This window comes from Bos mutus, chromosome 25 (genome assembly GCF_027580195.1).
Source record: "Bos mutus isolate GX-2022 chromosome 25, NWIPB_WYAK_1.1, whole genome shotgun sequence".
NCBI classification, from domain to species: domain Eukaryota; kingdom Metazoa; phylum Chordata; class Mammalia; order Artiodactyla; family Bovidae; genus Bos; species Bos mutus.
This window is the reverse complement of record NC_091641.1, coordinates 26,041-40,279: the sequence shown is the minus strand read 5'-3', so window position 1 is coordinate 40,279 and position 14,239 is coordinate 26,041. Positions and strand designations below refer to the sequence as shown.

Here is a 14,239-nt window from a genome sequence, read left to right as displayed (position 1 = left end):
GCTCAGTCGTGTCTGATTCTTTGTGACCCCATGGACCGTAGCCCACCAGGCTCCTCTGTCCATGGATTTCTCCAGGCAAGAATACTGGAGTGGCTTGCCATGCTCTTCTCCAGGGGACCTTCCTGACCTAGGGATCAGACCTGGGTTCTTGCATTGCAGGCAGAATATATGTATGTGTATGTGTATGTTTGTGTGTGTGTGTGTATATATATATATATATAGTACAACATAGACCTCCCCAAATTCTCCCCCAAAATTGCTGGGGCCATGGTTAGCTGGGTCTTGCCACTTTATTGACAACAAAGGTCTCAGGCTTTGCTGGGACTTCCTGGGGGTCTGACATTAGGCAGCCTCTGCCTTTGAGATGAGGGTGGATGAATGTACAGGGCTAGAGGCTGCTCAGTGCTGGGAACTTAGCCTCAGTCCAGGGCACGGTTCTGCTCTTCGGAGTTACAGCTGGTCATACACAGGTTGTAGAAGGAGTGGGGGTCAAAGGCTGTGCTTACCTCTTGCCAGCCCACCCAACCAGCAGCCTGTAGTTCACTGGGGTTCTTCGGAGCACCCCAGCAGTGAGGGTCCAACACCAGGACGTAAGCTTCGGTGCCTGGGCCCAGGCATACTCCCAGCAAGGCCTTGGACTGGGCATCTGCATCTCCGCCAACCATTACAGGCCCCCCACCCCCCGCGAAGTGGGAGTACAGCCTCTCTAGTTCCCCGTGAAGCCCTGCTCCACGGGGAACGTGACACAGCCGCCCTTGGGGCCCCCCGAAGTGGTCCAGGCAGAGGCTGGCTTCTACACAGCCGATCCAGCTCTGAGAGCCCCGGAACCCGGGGGGCTTGTCGCCCATGTCCTCCAGGGCCGCCTGCACTGCACCCAGTTCGGGTACACCCACGGGCAGGCCCTCTGGCCATGAGAACAGCGTCTGCAGAGTGCGGTAGCCACATCCCCAGCCGCGGTCGTCCACTCCGTCGCAGCCGTAGTGGTAGTAGAGGTAGTGGCCCGGGAGGAGGGCCAGGCGGGTGGGGCCGCGGCCGGGCAGGGCCAGGCCCAGATGGACGTCCTTCAGCAGCTCCAGGACGGTGGGCGGGAGCGGCGGTTGTTGGGCCAGGCAGGTGCGTCCTCCAGGCAGCGAGGCGCGAACTCCAGGTTCCAGCGCTCCTTCTCCGCCCCGAGTCTAGGGCTGACCGCAGGCAGCACCGGCGCAAGGGCCCTGGGATCGCTCGTCCGGCCCCTGGTAGCAGCGCATGGCGCGATCGCGGCGGTGAAGACCAAGCAGGTCCTCGGGTCTCCCACAATGCACCGCCGCGCCCGCGCCACCGGCCTCACTGCGCAGGCGTGAGCTCCTACTCGCCGGCGGGCCCTACCGGCTGCGGCTGGGAAGACGGTACGCTGCGCCCAGCTTCCTCTCCCGCTCCGACTTTAGCACCCACCCCTTTATTCACTCCGCCCAGTGGTTGGAGCGTTCTGCCCGGACCCCGACTCCCCAGTCGCGCACACTCCCGTGGCTGTTAACAGTTTATTGGCAGCCCAGAGGGCGAAGGCACCGCGGGGGAGGGGGCTCGGCCCGAGGCATGCAGAGGGCCGGGAGCCCCAGGGGAAAGTCGGGGGTGGGTGGGCAGGGTCTAGGGATCCTCCGTGTAATATCCCAGCCCATAAATAAATAGTATATACAGCTGAGGGGCCAGGCACAGCGGGCAGGGCAGGGGATGTGGGGGTCCCGCCTGGGTCACAGGTCTGAGCAGCGATCCTGCTTGCTGTAATGGTCAAACTGGTTCTTCCAGTGCACCATGTAGGAGCTCCAGCGATGGAACTCGGCCTTCCACTGGCGCTCCGCCTCGTCCAGCGTGTCTGCGGCCAGAGTGCCCGGCAAGTGGGTGGGGGGAGGACATGGGGAAGAAGGGGAACGGACATGCGGGAGTTGGAGATGGGGTAGCGTGAGTTCAGAGAGGACACGGAGAATGCAGGCGACCACGTGGGGTGGTGGAAAGAGGATCAGGAGAATATGCGAAAGACAAGACCAGAGGGCGGGCGAGGGTAGAGGCGGAGCCAGAGAAGGATGGCGGTAAGGAGGAGGGAGGGGAAGATGACCGGAAGACAGGAGGACCGAAGGGATCAGAGGAGGAGGTCCGTGGGTTGGTGGGGAAAAGAGAAGAGACAGAAATGGTTGGCGTTTATAGCTCCACTAGGGGGTGCTATCTAGCCCCAGGGCCTCCCTCACCCCCCAACACCGAGCTCAGGCTCCAGAGAATAATTTTATATAAAAAAAGAAAATTGGCTTTTTCATTTCCATTTAAACAATGAAGGTGTGTGGGTCCCTGAGATGGGTCGTAGGTGTACCGCCCCCCGCCCCTCCTCCCGCCCTTCCCTGTCTAGTTTCAGTTTCTCGGTTTGAGGAGGGAGGGGGGGCGCTGGGTCGGAGATCCCTGAATGAGGCCCTTCCCCACGATCCGACCACTCTTTAGAGGAGGGGGTGGGCGGCCCTGAGGCCGGAGTGGGGAGAGGCCGTGGTCACAGCCGCAGGAGCCGGGAGAGGAGGAGAAAGAGGAGGAGAAGGAGGGGCAGGGGGAGGCCGGGCCTGGGCCTCGGCGCCGCCTCCCCGTGGGCGGGGCCTGAGCAGGTGCAGGGGGCCTCCGAGGCTGGGGGGAGAAGAGAGGGGTTACACCCGGCCGGCTCCCAATCCCCTCACTCTCTTTCTCCAAGCCCCTTTACGCCCCCCGCTCCCCCGTTCCGCCCAACCCCTGCCCGCAGGCCCCAGCGTACCGGTGGCGCTGAGTAGTTTGGGCAGGAAGCGATTCCAGAAAGCGCAGGCCTGGGCTCGCAGCCCTCGCCGCACCTCTAGAGGCCGCAGATTCAGGCTCACGTACTGCTGCGCTCCCGCCGTATACGGTGGCCACTGTGGGGCTTTGGGGTCCCGGGGGTCATTGGGGTCTCTGCGGAAGGAAAGGGGAGGCTCAGCCCTTGGGGTCTGAGGAATGGAGATGGGGAGTAAGAGGGGGCAGCCTGCTTCCTGACCCCTGCCCTGCCCTCTTAGGCTCCCGGGAGAGCCCATCCCCTTCCTCCCACCACCTCATTAATCCTTTCTCTTTTCCAATATGCTCTGTCCTCTGGGGTCTTTCCCTTCCTCCTGCCCTCCCTCTTTCTGTTCCTATTCTTGTTCTTTGGTGTGGTTTTTTTTTTGCCACACTCTGCATGCAGTAGTTCCACACCCTCTGCTGTGGAAGCCGAAAGTCTTAACCACTGGCCCATCAGGGAACTCCCCGTTGTTCCTCTTCTTTACCCTCAATTATTTGTTCCATCTTTGTTTCTCCCATTTAAAAAATTGCTATGATTTACTGGGCCCTTTCTCTATAACCAGGCCCAGTCACAGCTCTAAAAACATTACTTCTGCTGACACCCAGGTGATGGGGATATTTATGGTCCCCTTCTTCAGACGGCTAATAAAAGTCATCACTGGTCCAGCTGATGCAGTTCTACAGTCCATGCTCCTATCTGCTATGGTGACTCCTTTATCCCTCTGCCCTGTCTTTGTATCATCAGGACCTTGCCTTCCTCCTTCCCTTCTCTCGGGGTCTCCTTTATCATTCTTTCTCTCCCTCTTTGTCTCCTTTCCTTTGTGAACTCTTTGGCCTTTTGTTTCTGTGCCTGCTTATCTCCCCCTCTCTCTGTCTGTTTATCCCTGGCTCCTGGAGGCCCTCCTTCCCTCAGCACCGCTGACCCTGTGCGGGCGAAGTTGGCCCAGTATCTCATCAGTCGCTGGGCAAAGGTTCTCTCCTCGATGGTGTAGTTGAGCGAGGGTTCCAGGGGGAGCCCGAAGATGAACTCGATCTCGTAGCCGTGGGGCACCCCCATCCAGAGGGGCCAGGAGAGCGTGGATGCACGGTGTTCAAAGATGTAGGCATAGACACGAGCGCCCTGAGCGGCCAGTCGCCCAGCCAGCTGGGCCACGGGGCACACGACGTTGTGGTCACCCACCACATCACTCAAGGCCTCCCTCAGGCGTGCTGGGTCCTCAGGGTGCAGCCAGTCTGTGTAATGCAGGACCACAGCCTCGGCAGCCAGGTCACTTGCCTGGGGGACCCCGACCCGCACCCCGGCCAGGAACTGGGCCCGGCTGATGAGAGACTCGTTGTCTTTGCTGAAGCCTGGGGCCCCATAAACCAGAAAATAGGAGCCCTCATCCTTCACCACACCCACCAGCACCTGGGGGGACAGGATGGAGGGATGGGGCGGAGCAGGGGAAGCACACACAGACAGGCAGACAGAAACACATGGACAAAGAGCCAGAGAGATGAAGAGTTACAGACCCGGAACCAGGAAGGAAGAGTTTGAGATTGGGGAAGGGAAAGAGAGAAAGAGAAAATATACCCACATTTCCTTTTCTCTCTGTCCCTCTGACCACCCTGGGATGGAGCCCTCAGGGAAGAGGAGGGGGCCATGGGTCCCAGAAGCCCGGGCCTTTGGGAGTGGGTCTGGAGGCACCCTCATGCCTGGGTCCCCAAGGGGAGGGGCGGGTAGGAGAACAGGCCTAGACGAACCAGCTCCACCCACTCTAGCCACTAGTCACCTGCAGGCCATGGAAGTCTCCAGCATTGATGAGGGCCTCGGGTGTGTCACTGAGGAAGTCTCCATCCACCACAGGCACGAAGGAGAAGCGGAAGACGCTTTCCTGAGGCAGCACGCGCCACTCATGGTCCACCAGGTCCTGAGCTGGCCGTGCCCGCAGGCAGGCCACCAGCTCTGTGTCATTGCCACCAGCCCCACCCGGGGGACAGCCCACAAGGCGGGCCAGCAGTGTGGCCCTCCGGCGGGCCTCTCCTACGCCCACCGTGGCCCAGGGCCCATTGGGTGCCCCGCTCTGCAGCACGGCCCTGTGGAACAGGCCCCGGCTGGGTGGGGACAGCAGGTGCATGCCCACAGAAGCGGCACCTGCACTTTCCCCAAACAGAGTCACTGATGTTGGGTCCCCCCCGAAGGCTGCCACATTCTCCTGCACCCACTGCAGTGCCAGCCTCTGATCCAGTAGCCCCACATTGCCTGGGGCCTCCCGGCTCCCCGGCAGGGCCAAGAAGCCAAAGGCGCCCACCCGGTAGTTCATGGACACCAGCACAGTCCCCTCAGCCTGGGTCAGGAAGCGGCCATCGTACACATCCAGGGAGGAGGCCCCGCTGTAGAAGCCACCCCCATAGATCCAGATGAGGACAGGGGTGGGGGACGAAGGCCGGGGGTACGGTGTCCACACGTTGAGGTAGAGGCAGTCCTCACTCAGCTCACGGTTGGGGTTCCACATCTCAGTGCCCTCAAAGCCGGGGTACAAGGTGTCCACATACTGGTAGCAGACGCTTTGGAAGGCCGTGGCGTTCAGCACCCCTGGCCAGGGCCGCTTGGGCTCTGGTGGCAGAAAGCGACGGGGGCCCACAGGTGGCTCTGCGAAGGGGATGCCCAGAAAAGCAGAGACAGGGCCCCTGGGGGCCATTAGGCGGAGACCCCGTAGTCGGCCCCCACGCACCATCACCAGCAGCTCTGGGTCCTCTGGGCCCTCGGCCTCTGCCCCTCCTCCCAGAAGGAAGAGGAGGAGAAGGAGCGGGGGAGTCAGGGAGGGCGTGTGCAGGGGACACCACGGGGGCCTCATGGCTGCCAGGGCAGGCAGGCGTCTGCTGGGAGAAAGAAAGGCAGAGGCTGAAGGCTCAAGGCTGCCAGGAGGGAGGAGATGATTAGGTAACACTCTTGCCCAGGGGTTATCACTGAGCTGCAGAGGAGGTGGGGCAGTTTGGCAGAGAGGAGGAGAGAGTGGAGGGAGGGAGGAAGACAGGCAGAGACAAGGACATAGAAGAAGCTAGAGGGGACAGAGATCAGGCACACGCGTGCGTGCACACACACACACACACACACACACACACACACACACATAGACAAATGCAGGGAACAGAGACAGACCTGCCCAGCAACACCCTCCCCTGCGAGGCAGAACCCACTGCCCTCACCTCCTTCCCCCAGTGGAGTGCCTTGGGCCCAGTGGAGGCACCACAACTAGAGGCCGCAGGCCACCGACAGGGGCGGGGCCCTCACTGACGGGAGGCGCCCGATGGGGGAACTTGAGGTGGCGTGAAGGCGCAGCCTCTCCTGCAGTTGGCCAGGGCCGGGCCCTGGAGGGGTATGGGTTGGGCATTCACAGTGTGGGAGTCACAGGCCCCAGGGTACCCCAAATCCTGCATCCTCCATATCCTGCTCCACCCAGCCCCGCCTCATCCACTGTCTGACACAGCGCACTGGTACCGGCGGGTGCCCGTCTACTGCGCACCCCTCTCGCCTAGCTTCAGACAACAGGCTCGCCGGGCCCTGGCCCCCCAGGACTCAAGTCCTCCATCCTCCCGATGCTGCGGTGCACGCTGCCGCCGGCGGGGGGCAGTAGAGACCGAGAAAAGGACGGCGCTCCCCGCCCCGAGTCCAGGAGCCGGGAACTTGGGGCGGGGGTCTGGGGGCTCGCGGGCATTGGCGAGGGGTCTGAAGGGCGAGCCGGGACGCCTGTATTCTCGAAGCTCCGGAGATCCCCGGCTGCAGGGGCAGGGGCGCTATTTTGGGGCAGCAGCTGCTGCGGTTCCGGCATCTCCAGCCAAGGGATCAAAATTCCCCGGGTCGGAACTCCCCCCCTCTCCCGCCGGTCACCCCTCACCCAGTCCTCGCCGTCCTGAGCTGGGTGGTGGTGATGGAGATTAACTAGGAAACCCGAGTGGGGCTAATTATAACTCGGGGCTTCCGCTAAGCCTCCCCTATCCCCAAAATAGAGACGGAGTCCCCGCGGGAGGGGGACGCCTGCGTCTGGGAGGGGGCTTCGGCTGGCGCTGCGCAGGGGCACTGGGGTCGCGGGATCCCCGAGGACCCAGCCGCGCTCCAGGAACCTGCGCAGCTCAGATTCCGCCCCCAAGCTGGGGGCATCTTCCGGGGGGCTCCGGACTTGGGAGAGAGCAGGGGCAGCGGCGGTCGGGGGTCCCCACATGAATCCGGGAGCAGAAGCCGCGGCGGGCCCTGCGGGCTGCCGTCTCCCGCGCGGGCAACCGTAAGTATGCGGCGGCGGCGAGGGAAGAGTTAAGGATGAGTGTGGGGCGGCGGGGGGCGTCGCTGGGCAGGCCCTGGGGCGCGGGGGGCGTCCCGTTTTGGGGGCCTGGGTCCCTCGGGGAGCTCACCGTACCCGGGCCGCGGGATGGACCGCTGCCCGAAGTGGTGGTGGTGGGGGTCCCGGGTGGGGCGGGAGACTCACCTGAGGCGGCCGGGCCGGGCCGGGCCACGCCGGGAGCTGGAGGCGGCCGATGTTCCCCGGCGCAGGCTGAGCCGACTCTGACAGCCGCCGCCTCCGGCCCCCCGCACACACCCCCTCCGGGCCGCTCGGCGCCCCCGCCCGCCCCCGCCCCTTGTCTCCGCCCCCGCCCCTCCCCGCCTTCCTCGGCTGCCACCTCCCCTCCCTCTCCCTCCCTCCGAGCCCAGACCCAGAGACCCCGGGGCCCAGACGGACTCCAGTGACAGACGCCGACAGACGGACAGACACGCGCTGACAGACACGACCGCAAGAGCCTCAGCGGCGGAGCAGACACCCACAGGGACAGGCAGAGGGACAGAAGAAGCCCGCGGAGACAGACACGTGTGGACGGCCTCCTGCAGTGACAGCCGGAGACAAACGCAGTGACAGACACTCACGGACGGACGGACGGACACACTTGGACAAGTCGGGGCTGGGGGCCGAATAAATGAGCATCCCTGGCTACGACAGCGCAGGGGTGGCGGGAGGACCAGCATGCGAAAACTTGGCTGACGACCCTCTCAGGGGGCCGGGTAACACTAGTGCAGGAAAGGTGACACCTGTGGGAATGAGGCTGTGAACAGATCAGAACGCGATAGGAAGTGGACCCCTGAAGAGAGGGGAGACCCCTCGCGGGAGGGAGAGGTGACCCCGGGACGCCCGACAAGGAAGGCCAATGTGGTGGCAACGCGAAGAGGCTGCGGGGCGAGGCAGCATTCCGCCGCCGCCGCCGCCGCAGTGGAAACTTCCGGAACCCCCGCGGGTGGGTTCGCGCCGGTTCCCTGACGGGTGACCTCGGACTTTCGTCACGAGGGTCCGCTCGGGGCATGACATCACCAGGCCAGGCTCTCATTGGTCGCCGCGGCCGGCAGGTGGGAGCGGCCTGGCCCGGGCGCCCCTAGCCGGGTCGGAGGGGCCTGAGCCGCACAGACCACCCGCCCCCCTCCCCCCCAGCCAGGTCCCGCCCTATAGGGAGTCACCCAAGGGGACTGTGCGGCCACGGCGGCGTCCCCGCGCCCGAGGTGAGGTGGAAAAAGTGGGCAGCGGTGTGCTCACGCGAGCGCGCCGCACGTAAGCCCCTTCCTCTCCTGGGGCCGCCGGCTCGGGAGCCCGCTCACTGCGTGGGAGAACGGCCGACGCGGGCGAGCTTCGGGGTGAGCGTGCGCGTGCACGCGCGCGCGGCGGTGCGAGGCCATGTGGGGTGGGCACGCGCGCACGCTCACTTGGCTGCCGAGCTCTCCTCAGCGCCCTAAGTCGCCGTCAGACGTCGCTAGGGCCCGGGGAGGCGGGGGGCGGGGGGTGGGGGTGGGGGAGGGTCTCGGGGTCTCGCGAGGACCGCGGGAATCCAGAGCCGTGCCCCGCCCGGGGCCGCTCGTTCACGGCTCTCCAAGCTGGGCGGCCCCCAATCTGCCCGCCCATCACGCGGGAACAAACACCGGCCCTTGCTAGCGCGGGACCCGGTGCTGGGTCCACGTTCCGCTTGCTGGCGGCGGCCGCCAGGTGGCGGGGAATGCAGCCTCTCCGGCCTCGGAAACTGGAGGCCTTTGCGGGTGGTGTAGGTGCCGCTCCCGAACCGTCTGTGCCACGCGGGCACCTCACTTGACTTCTCTGGTCATGAGGTCCTAGGCTGGAGCACGGAGATAAGGGAGATGAATCACAGCTTATAGCCTGGGGTTATGAACTACTGATAGCTTAGAAAGTGAAAAGAGAAGGGCATGTTCTCAGAGTAGACTGCTTGCTCTTGCCCACTTGTGGGGCAGTACCTGTGGAGTAATCCATGGCCGGTAAGGCCAAGGCAGGTTGTGGAGCTTTCTGAAGCTAGTCAGAACTTTATTTTTTTGGGAGGGGGTGGAATATGGAAGGTCAGCCAGTAGGAGAGGGAAGGGGAAGTTGCCTCTGAAGATGCTCGAGATTCGGGGGCGGGAAGGGGTTGCAACGTTAGGTCATCACTCTCTCCTCCTACCCCAGGCGTGGAGAGGGCAGGGCCAGAGCTGCAGTAGGGAGATGGAAGGAAGGGCAGGTAGGCAGGCCGGTAGTGGGGTAGGTGGGGGATCCGAGGAGGGTGTTCTGTTCTTGGAGCCCCTACTGTGCTTCTCCAGGCGCTAGGGGGAGTTGAATGTCCAGTCAGAGGAATCTGCAAGTCTTCGTGGGGTCCTGGGGCTCGCAGGCCCTGTGCCTCAGCAGTAGGTGCTGCAGAAAGAGGCCCCTGCTCTGGGAGATGTGCGAGGGGCCACCGGGCATCCTCAGCCTGCAGTCTGTCCTAGGATTGTGAGAATGGAGGAGACCATGTAGGTTGTGTCCCCCATCTCAGAGAATTTTAAAATTAGCAGCAGACCACCAGAGAGAGCCAGGATAAAGGGTGCAGGTGTTGGGAGATCCACAGGGCATTGGAGCCAGCCCTGGACCAGGTTTTTAGTGTTCTGCTGACTGGCAGGGAGGTCTCTGCAGGGGCCCCACTGCTCTGGGCCTCAGTTTCCCAACTTGTCAAAAGATGGGTTGGACCTCAGTATATGTCAGAATCACAGGGCCACTTAGAGGGGCTGATCCATCAGGTATTAAGTGGAGTCTTTAAGTAGGCATTTTAACAAGTGGCCAGGGCAGATCCGTGAGGAGAGGACCACAGGAGGACAAATGCTGGATGAGGTGCCCCCCCAGAGGGGCCAGACTGACTTCCTTGGGATCAACAGGCTGTGTAGGTCAGTAGGAGGTGCTGTGGGCAGTCAGCGGATATAAGAACTAACAGGGAGTCCTCTGGCCACCAAGCTAGATGGACAAGGACTTGAGCCTATTCTTTAAATCGGATAGAACTTCTGTGAACAATTCCTCTTTTTACCTTGAGCCTCCCCCCAAGCTTTGTCAACATGGGGACCTCACCTGTCTAGCCATGACACCTGTCCCTCCTTAGTCCAACAAGGTCACCTCCCCAGTGTCCTCTGTGATCCCACTCTCGGGCATAACCACCACTACAGAGATGTGCTGATCCATTTCTTCCTTTACCATGTCTGTTTATTCAGGATTCAGTCAGGCTCCTACCACCAGTGATGCCAACTCTACTTCCCTTGCGCCTCTGTCTCCCATGTTTGCTAATACAGGAGACCCCTACTTCCATTATAGCCCTTGCCCCACCTCTGCCAACAAAGACAGAAAACCACACTATAATGGCTTGAATGAAATGTAATGGAAATGTACTTCTCTATTAGACAAAAGGGACCCAGAAGCAGGCCATTCAGGGTTGGCAGGCTGTCCTTGATATCAGGGACCTGGTTCCTTTACAGAGAATTTTGTTACCTGTCTTCAGTATGTAGCTTTAACTGCATGGTATAATGTGGCTGCTGGAGCATCAGCCATCACATCTACATTCCCAGCCAGCAGGAAGGAGGAAGGTCTGAAGAAAAGGTCATCGCTCTTCCCTTTAAGGACATTTCTTGGGAATCACAGACACAGCACTTCGGTTTATATCCCACTGGCCAGAACTTAATCCTAAGGTCATAACTGGCTATACAGGAAGTTCAGAGATATAGTTTTTGTTCTGGATGACTGTGTACTCATCTAAAGCGTGGCTGTCCTAAGGAAGAAGAGGGAGCAGATACCAGGGATACTGAGGTTTGCCAAACCCCACAATGGCCTCCTTCGCCTCTGTCAGTGCAAGACTGAAACACACTTCTAAAATGTTTCAACTCAGGAATGATGTCCCCCCCTGTACCCCCATCCTCACCCCTCCTTTTTTTTGGCCATACCCCAGGACTTACGGGATATAAGATCCCTAACCAGGGATTGCGGAGAAGGCAATGGCACCCCACTCCAGTACTCTTGCCTGGAAAATCCCATGGACAGAGGAGCCTGGTAGGCTGCAGTCCATGGGGTCGAGAAGAGTTGGATACGACTGAGCGACTTAACTTTGACTTTTCACTTTCATGTATTGGAGAGGGAAATGGCAACCCACTCCAGTGTTCTTGCCTGGAGAATCCGAGGGACGGGGGAGCCTGGTGGGCTGCTGTCCATTGGATCGCACAGAGTTGGACACGACTGAAGCGACTTAGCAGCAGCAGCAGCAACCAGGGATTGAACGCTGAGCCCAGGGCAGTGAAAGCAGGAAGTCCTACCCACTGGACCTCCAGGGACTCCTGCCCATCCCACTTCTTTCATGAACATCCCCACCCTGCGATTTCTGTGACTTGGGACCTCTGCTAAACCCGGCTACTTCTGCAGGGATATGTACTAGTTCTTGGGCATTGGGCAAGGGTCTGGTGGGGGCTGGGGTGCTGCTGCCACAGCCGCTGGTAGCAATGAGCTGAGGGACTTGGTGACGTGCTCCCTCTCCCGGAGGAGGCCGGTGAGCGCACTGGGCGTGGGGATGAGGGCGGTCAAGGGGTTCCAGATGCTGAGCCCGCACTCGGGTCCTCCCACCATCCCCATGCTTGTGCTCGGAGCGAGACTGTGCTGCGGGTTCAGGCTAAGGATGCCCTCTAGGATTGCCCCCACCTCAGGCTGGAGGGCGCCTGACGTGACCTCTGCCCTAACCCGCATTAAGCCGTGTGGTTGAGCCCCAGAGTTGGGCTCCTAAGCCATGCAAGAAAGAGACCCTCCTCCCCTCTCTCCACCCTGCCTTGCGACCCTATCTGAAGGTTGGCCTAAAATTCATTCTTGCTCCAAGTGACATCATTTCATGATTCCTTGTTGGATTCATTCATCCATCCTGTTTGTACCTTTCCCCTCTTTTGGCAGTTTTGAGCATTTCACACTTTTAGTCAGTCTCTGGATAGTCTAATTTTATTTTCACATTTCTGTTAACTATTTAACTTGTGTAGTTGCTAAGTTGTGTCTGACTCTTTGCCATCCTATGGACAGTGGGCCGCCAGGCTCCTCTCTCCATGGACTTTCCCAGGCAAGAATACTGGAGTGGGTTGCCATTTCCTTCTCCAGGGGATCTGCCTGACCCAGGGATCAAACCTGCATCTCCTGCATTGGCAGGTGGATTCTTTACTGCTGAGCCACCAGGGAAGCCTGATATTTAACTAGTTTACAGTATGTCCCATGCAGTTCATCAAACATCCTTTATTCACCTTCCCTTCCTAGCCGAGGGCAGGGTGGAGTGGGGGTTTCATATCTTGCGCCCCAGACTGATTAATTATAAACATCAGTACGCTTCTCGGGTACTGATTTCTATCCAGAAACATACAGGTTCCGAAAGAAGTGAAATGTGTAATTTAATTCACAGTAAATGCATTTAGCCCCAGGTTATTATTTATCTGCTCTGTGTCAGAGTCCTGAAGGAACTCAGGATCTAGGAGTGTGACTCAGCACCCATCTGATGGATCCTAGAGCACTGACCTGTTGCCTTCTCAGGTCCTGGTTTCAAACAGGCTCCAGCCAACCCTGATGATGGCTTTGGTTTAAATGTTAGCAGCGCATCTTGGCTGACTCCTTGGGAACAGCTGTCGAGGTTGAACGAAGTACCATCTATGTCTGACACCCAGGGAGCTCCTGTGAGTATTCCCAGCCGCTCCTGGCTGCCTGCAGGTATTAGCCAGCCAGTGAGAGTCAGCCCAAAGCAGAGGTTTCTTGAATGAACCTGGCTATGGTCCACCGACACTGAGCATTGGACCCAAGAGTGGTGCAGAGGACAGCAGGGCCTGCTGGGGCTGACTGCAGAGTTAGCCACATGGCCAGTGGTCCTTTGGACAGCTGGAGTCCCAAGTTGAACGTCCACAACATCGGGGACACCAGAGTGGGGTTGGTGAGTAGCCCAAACTCAGCATTACTTCCACATCAGCATTTACTAGCATTTGCTAGCCACTGGCCTGACCGCTTGGCAAAACACCATCGTATTTAATTCTTGCTCACAACATCCCAAAGGGATACATCCTGTAATCCGTACAAGGTAACAGACAGGAAACTGAAATTGACAGACAGAGAGGTTAAGCATTTGCTTCCTTTTATCAGCTGGTAAGGGGAGGCCCTGGGTTTTGGGTGGGAACTATGGCCTGTGATGGAGTTGGCATGCTTTGGAGCCAGCCTCCTCTTCTGTGACTTACCATATGACCCATCGATCCCTCTCCTGGGTGTTGGCATTAGAAAAGTGAAATTTTCTGTTCTCATAGAAATGCCACGCATTGGAAACGATCCAAATGTTCATCCAGCAGTGAATGACTAAATAAACTGTGGTATAGCTACACCACAGAATAAGTCTGCGATAAAATGAAAGAACTGTTGTGCTCAGTCAGTCATGTCTGACTCTTTGCGACCCCGGGGACTGTAGCCTGCCAGGCTCCTCTGTCCATGGGATTTCCCAGGCAAGAATACCGGAGTGAGTTGCCATTTCCTACTCCAGGGGATCTTCCCAACCCAGGGATCGAGCCCGTGTCCCTTGCATCTCCTGCATTGGCAGGTGTATTCTTTACCACTAGTGCCACCTGGAAAGCCCAGATTGATATACCAATAACCTGGATGACTCCGAAAGGCACTATGCTGAGCGAAAGAAGCCAAACTCAAACGCTTCATTTATATGACTTCTCACAAAGACAAAGCTTCGGGAATAGTGGGCAGATTAGTAGTTTTCAGAAGCTCCGGGTGGGAAGAGGTTGTGACACAAGGAGTGCTGGAGGGAGGTCTTTGTTTGTTTTGAGTTTTTTCGCCATGTGCCATGTGGCATCCTAGTCCCCCATCAGGGATTGAACCTGCAACTCCTCTCACCAAAATTTTAATGTAAGAGTTGTAACCAGGATACTCTTTGGTTCTTAGATTCTTCCTCTTTTCCTTTGTATTGCAACTGTGTCTGTGAATCCACACACTGGATCTTTGCTGTTTTCAAAACATTGTGCTCTAACTGCTGGTGCACAGATTGTCAAAACTCTTAGCCTTGGATACCCTGGCAGATATTCCAAAGGGAAAAAAAATTATAGAAAGGAAATAAGGAATAAAAGGATTATAATAAACGAGAATAATAT

The 14,239-nt window shown here is 59.2% G+C and overlaps 2 protein-coding genes across 9 annotated transcripts; both read right to left on the bottom strand.

The window, feature by feature from the left end:
* Positions 1-271: 271 nt before the first annotated feature.
* UFSP1 (UFM1 specific peptidase 1) lies at positions 272-994 on the bottom strand. Its single transcript, XM_005910794.2, has one exon. It carries the CDS (start codon positions 846-848, stop codon positions 420-422), a length of 429 nt encoding a protein of 142 aa, XP_005910856.1. The 5' UTR covers positions 849-994; the 3' UTR covers positions 272-419.
* Positions 995-1,503: 509 nt separating this feature from the next.
* On the bottom strand, positions 1,504-7,368 carry ACHE (acetylcholinesterase (Yt blood group)). Of its 8 annotated transcripts, none has more exons than XM_070363003.1 (6): positions 7,257-7,352; positions 5,983-6,144; positions 4,566-5,655; positions 3,717-4,201; positions 2,762-2,931; positions 1,504-2,637 (listed from the first exon to the last, which is right to left on the bottom strand). In XM_070363003.1, exons 3-6 carry the CDS (start codon positions 5,628-5,630, stop codon positions 2,510-2,512), a joined length of 1,848 nt encoding a protein of 615 aa, XP_070219104.1. In that variant the 5' UTR covers positions 5,631-5,655; positions 5,983-6,144; positions 7,257-7,352; the 3' UTR covers positions 1,504-2,509. The 8 variants fall into 8 exon arrangements, with proteins under 8 accessions (XP_070219104.1, XP_070219105.1, XP_070219099.1 ...); XM_070363004.1 differs by having other exon boundaries at positions 1,504-1,849; XM_070362998.1 differs by lacking the exon at positions 5,983-6,144 and having other exon boundaries at positions 4,566-5,652; positions 7,257-7,368.
* Positions 7,369-14,239: the final 6,871 nt, after the last annotated feature.

Excerpts from the sequence above, each read along its gene's own strand:
- UFSP1 (XM_005910794.2), bottom strand. The coding sequence starts at position 848 with ATGGGCGACAAGCCCCCCGGGTTCCGGGGCTCTCAGAGCTGGATCGGC.
- ACHE (XM_070362998.1), bottom strand. The coding sequence starts at position 5,630 with ATGAGGCCCCCGTGGTGTCCCCTGCACACGCCCTCCCTGACTCCCCCG. Across the intron at positions 4,202-4,565 it reads GAGACTTCCATGGCCTGCAG|GTGCTGGTGGGTGTGGTGAA; the intron begins GTGACTAGTGGC and ends CTGTCCCCCCAG. Across the intron at positions 2,932-3,716 it reads GCCAACTTCGCCCGCACAGG|AGACCCCAATGACCCCCGGG; the intron begins GTCAGCGGTGCT and ends TTCCTTCCGCAG.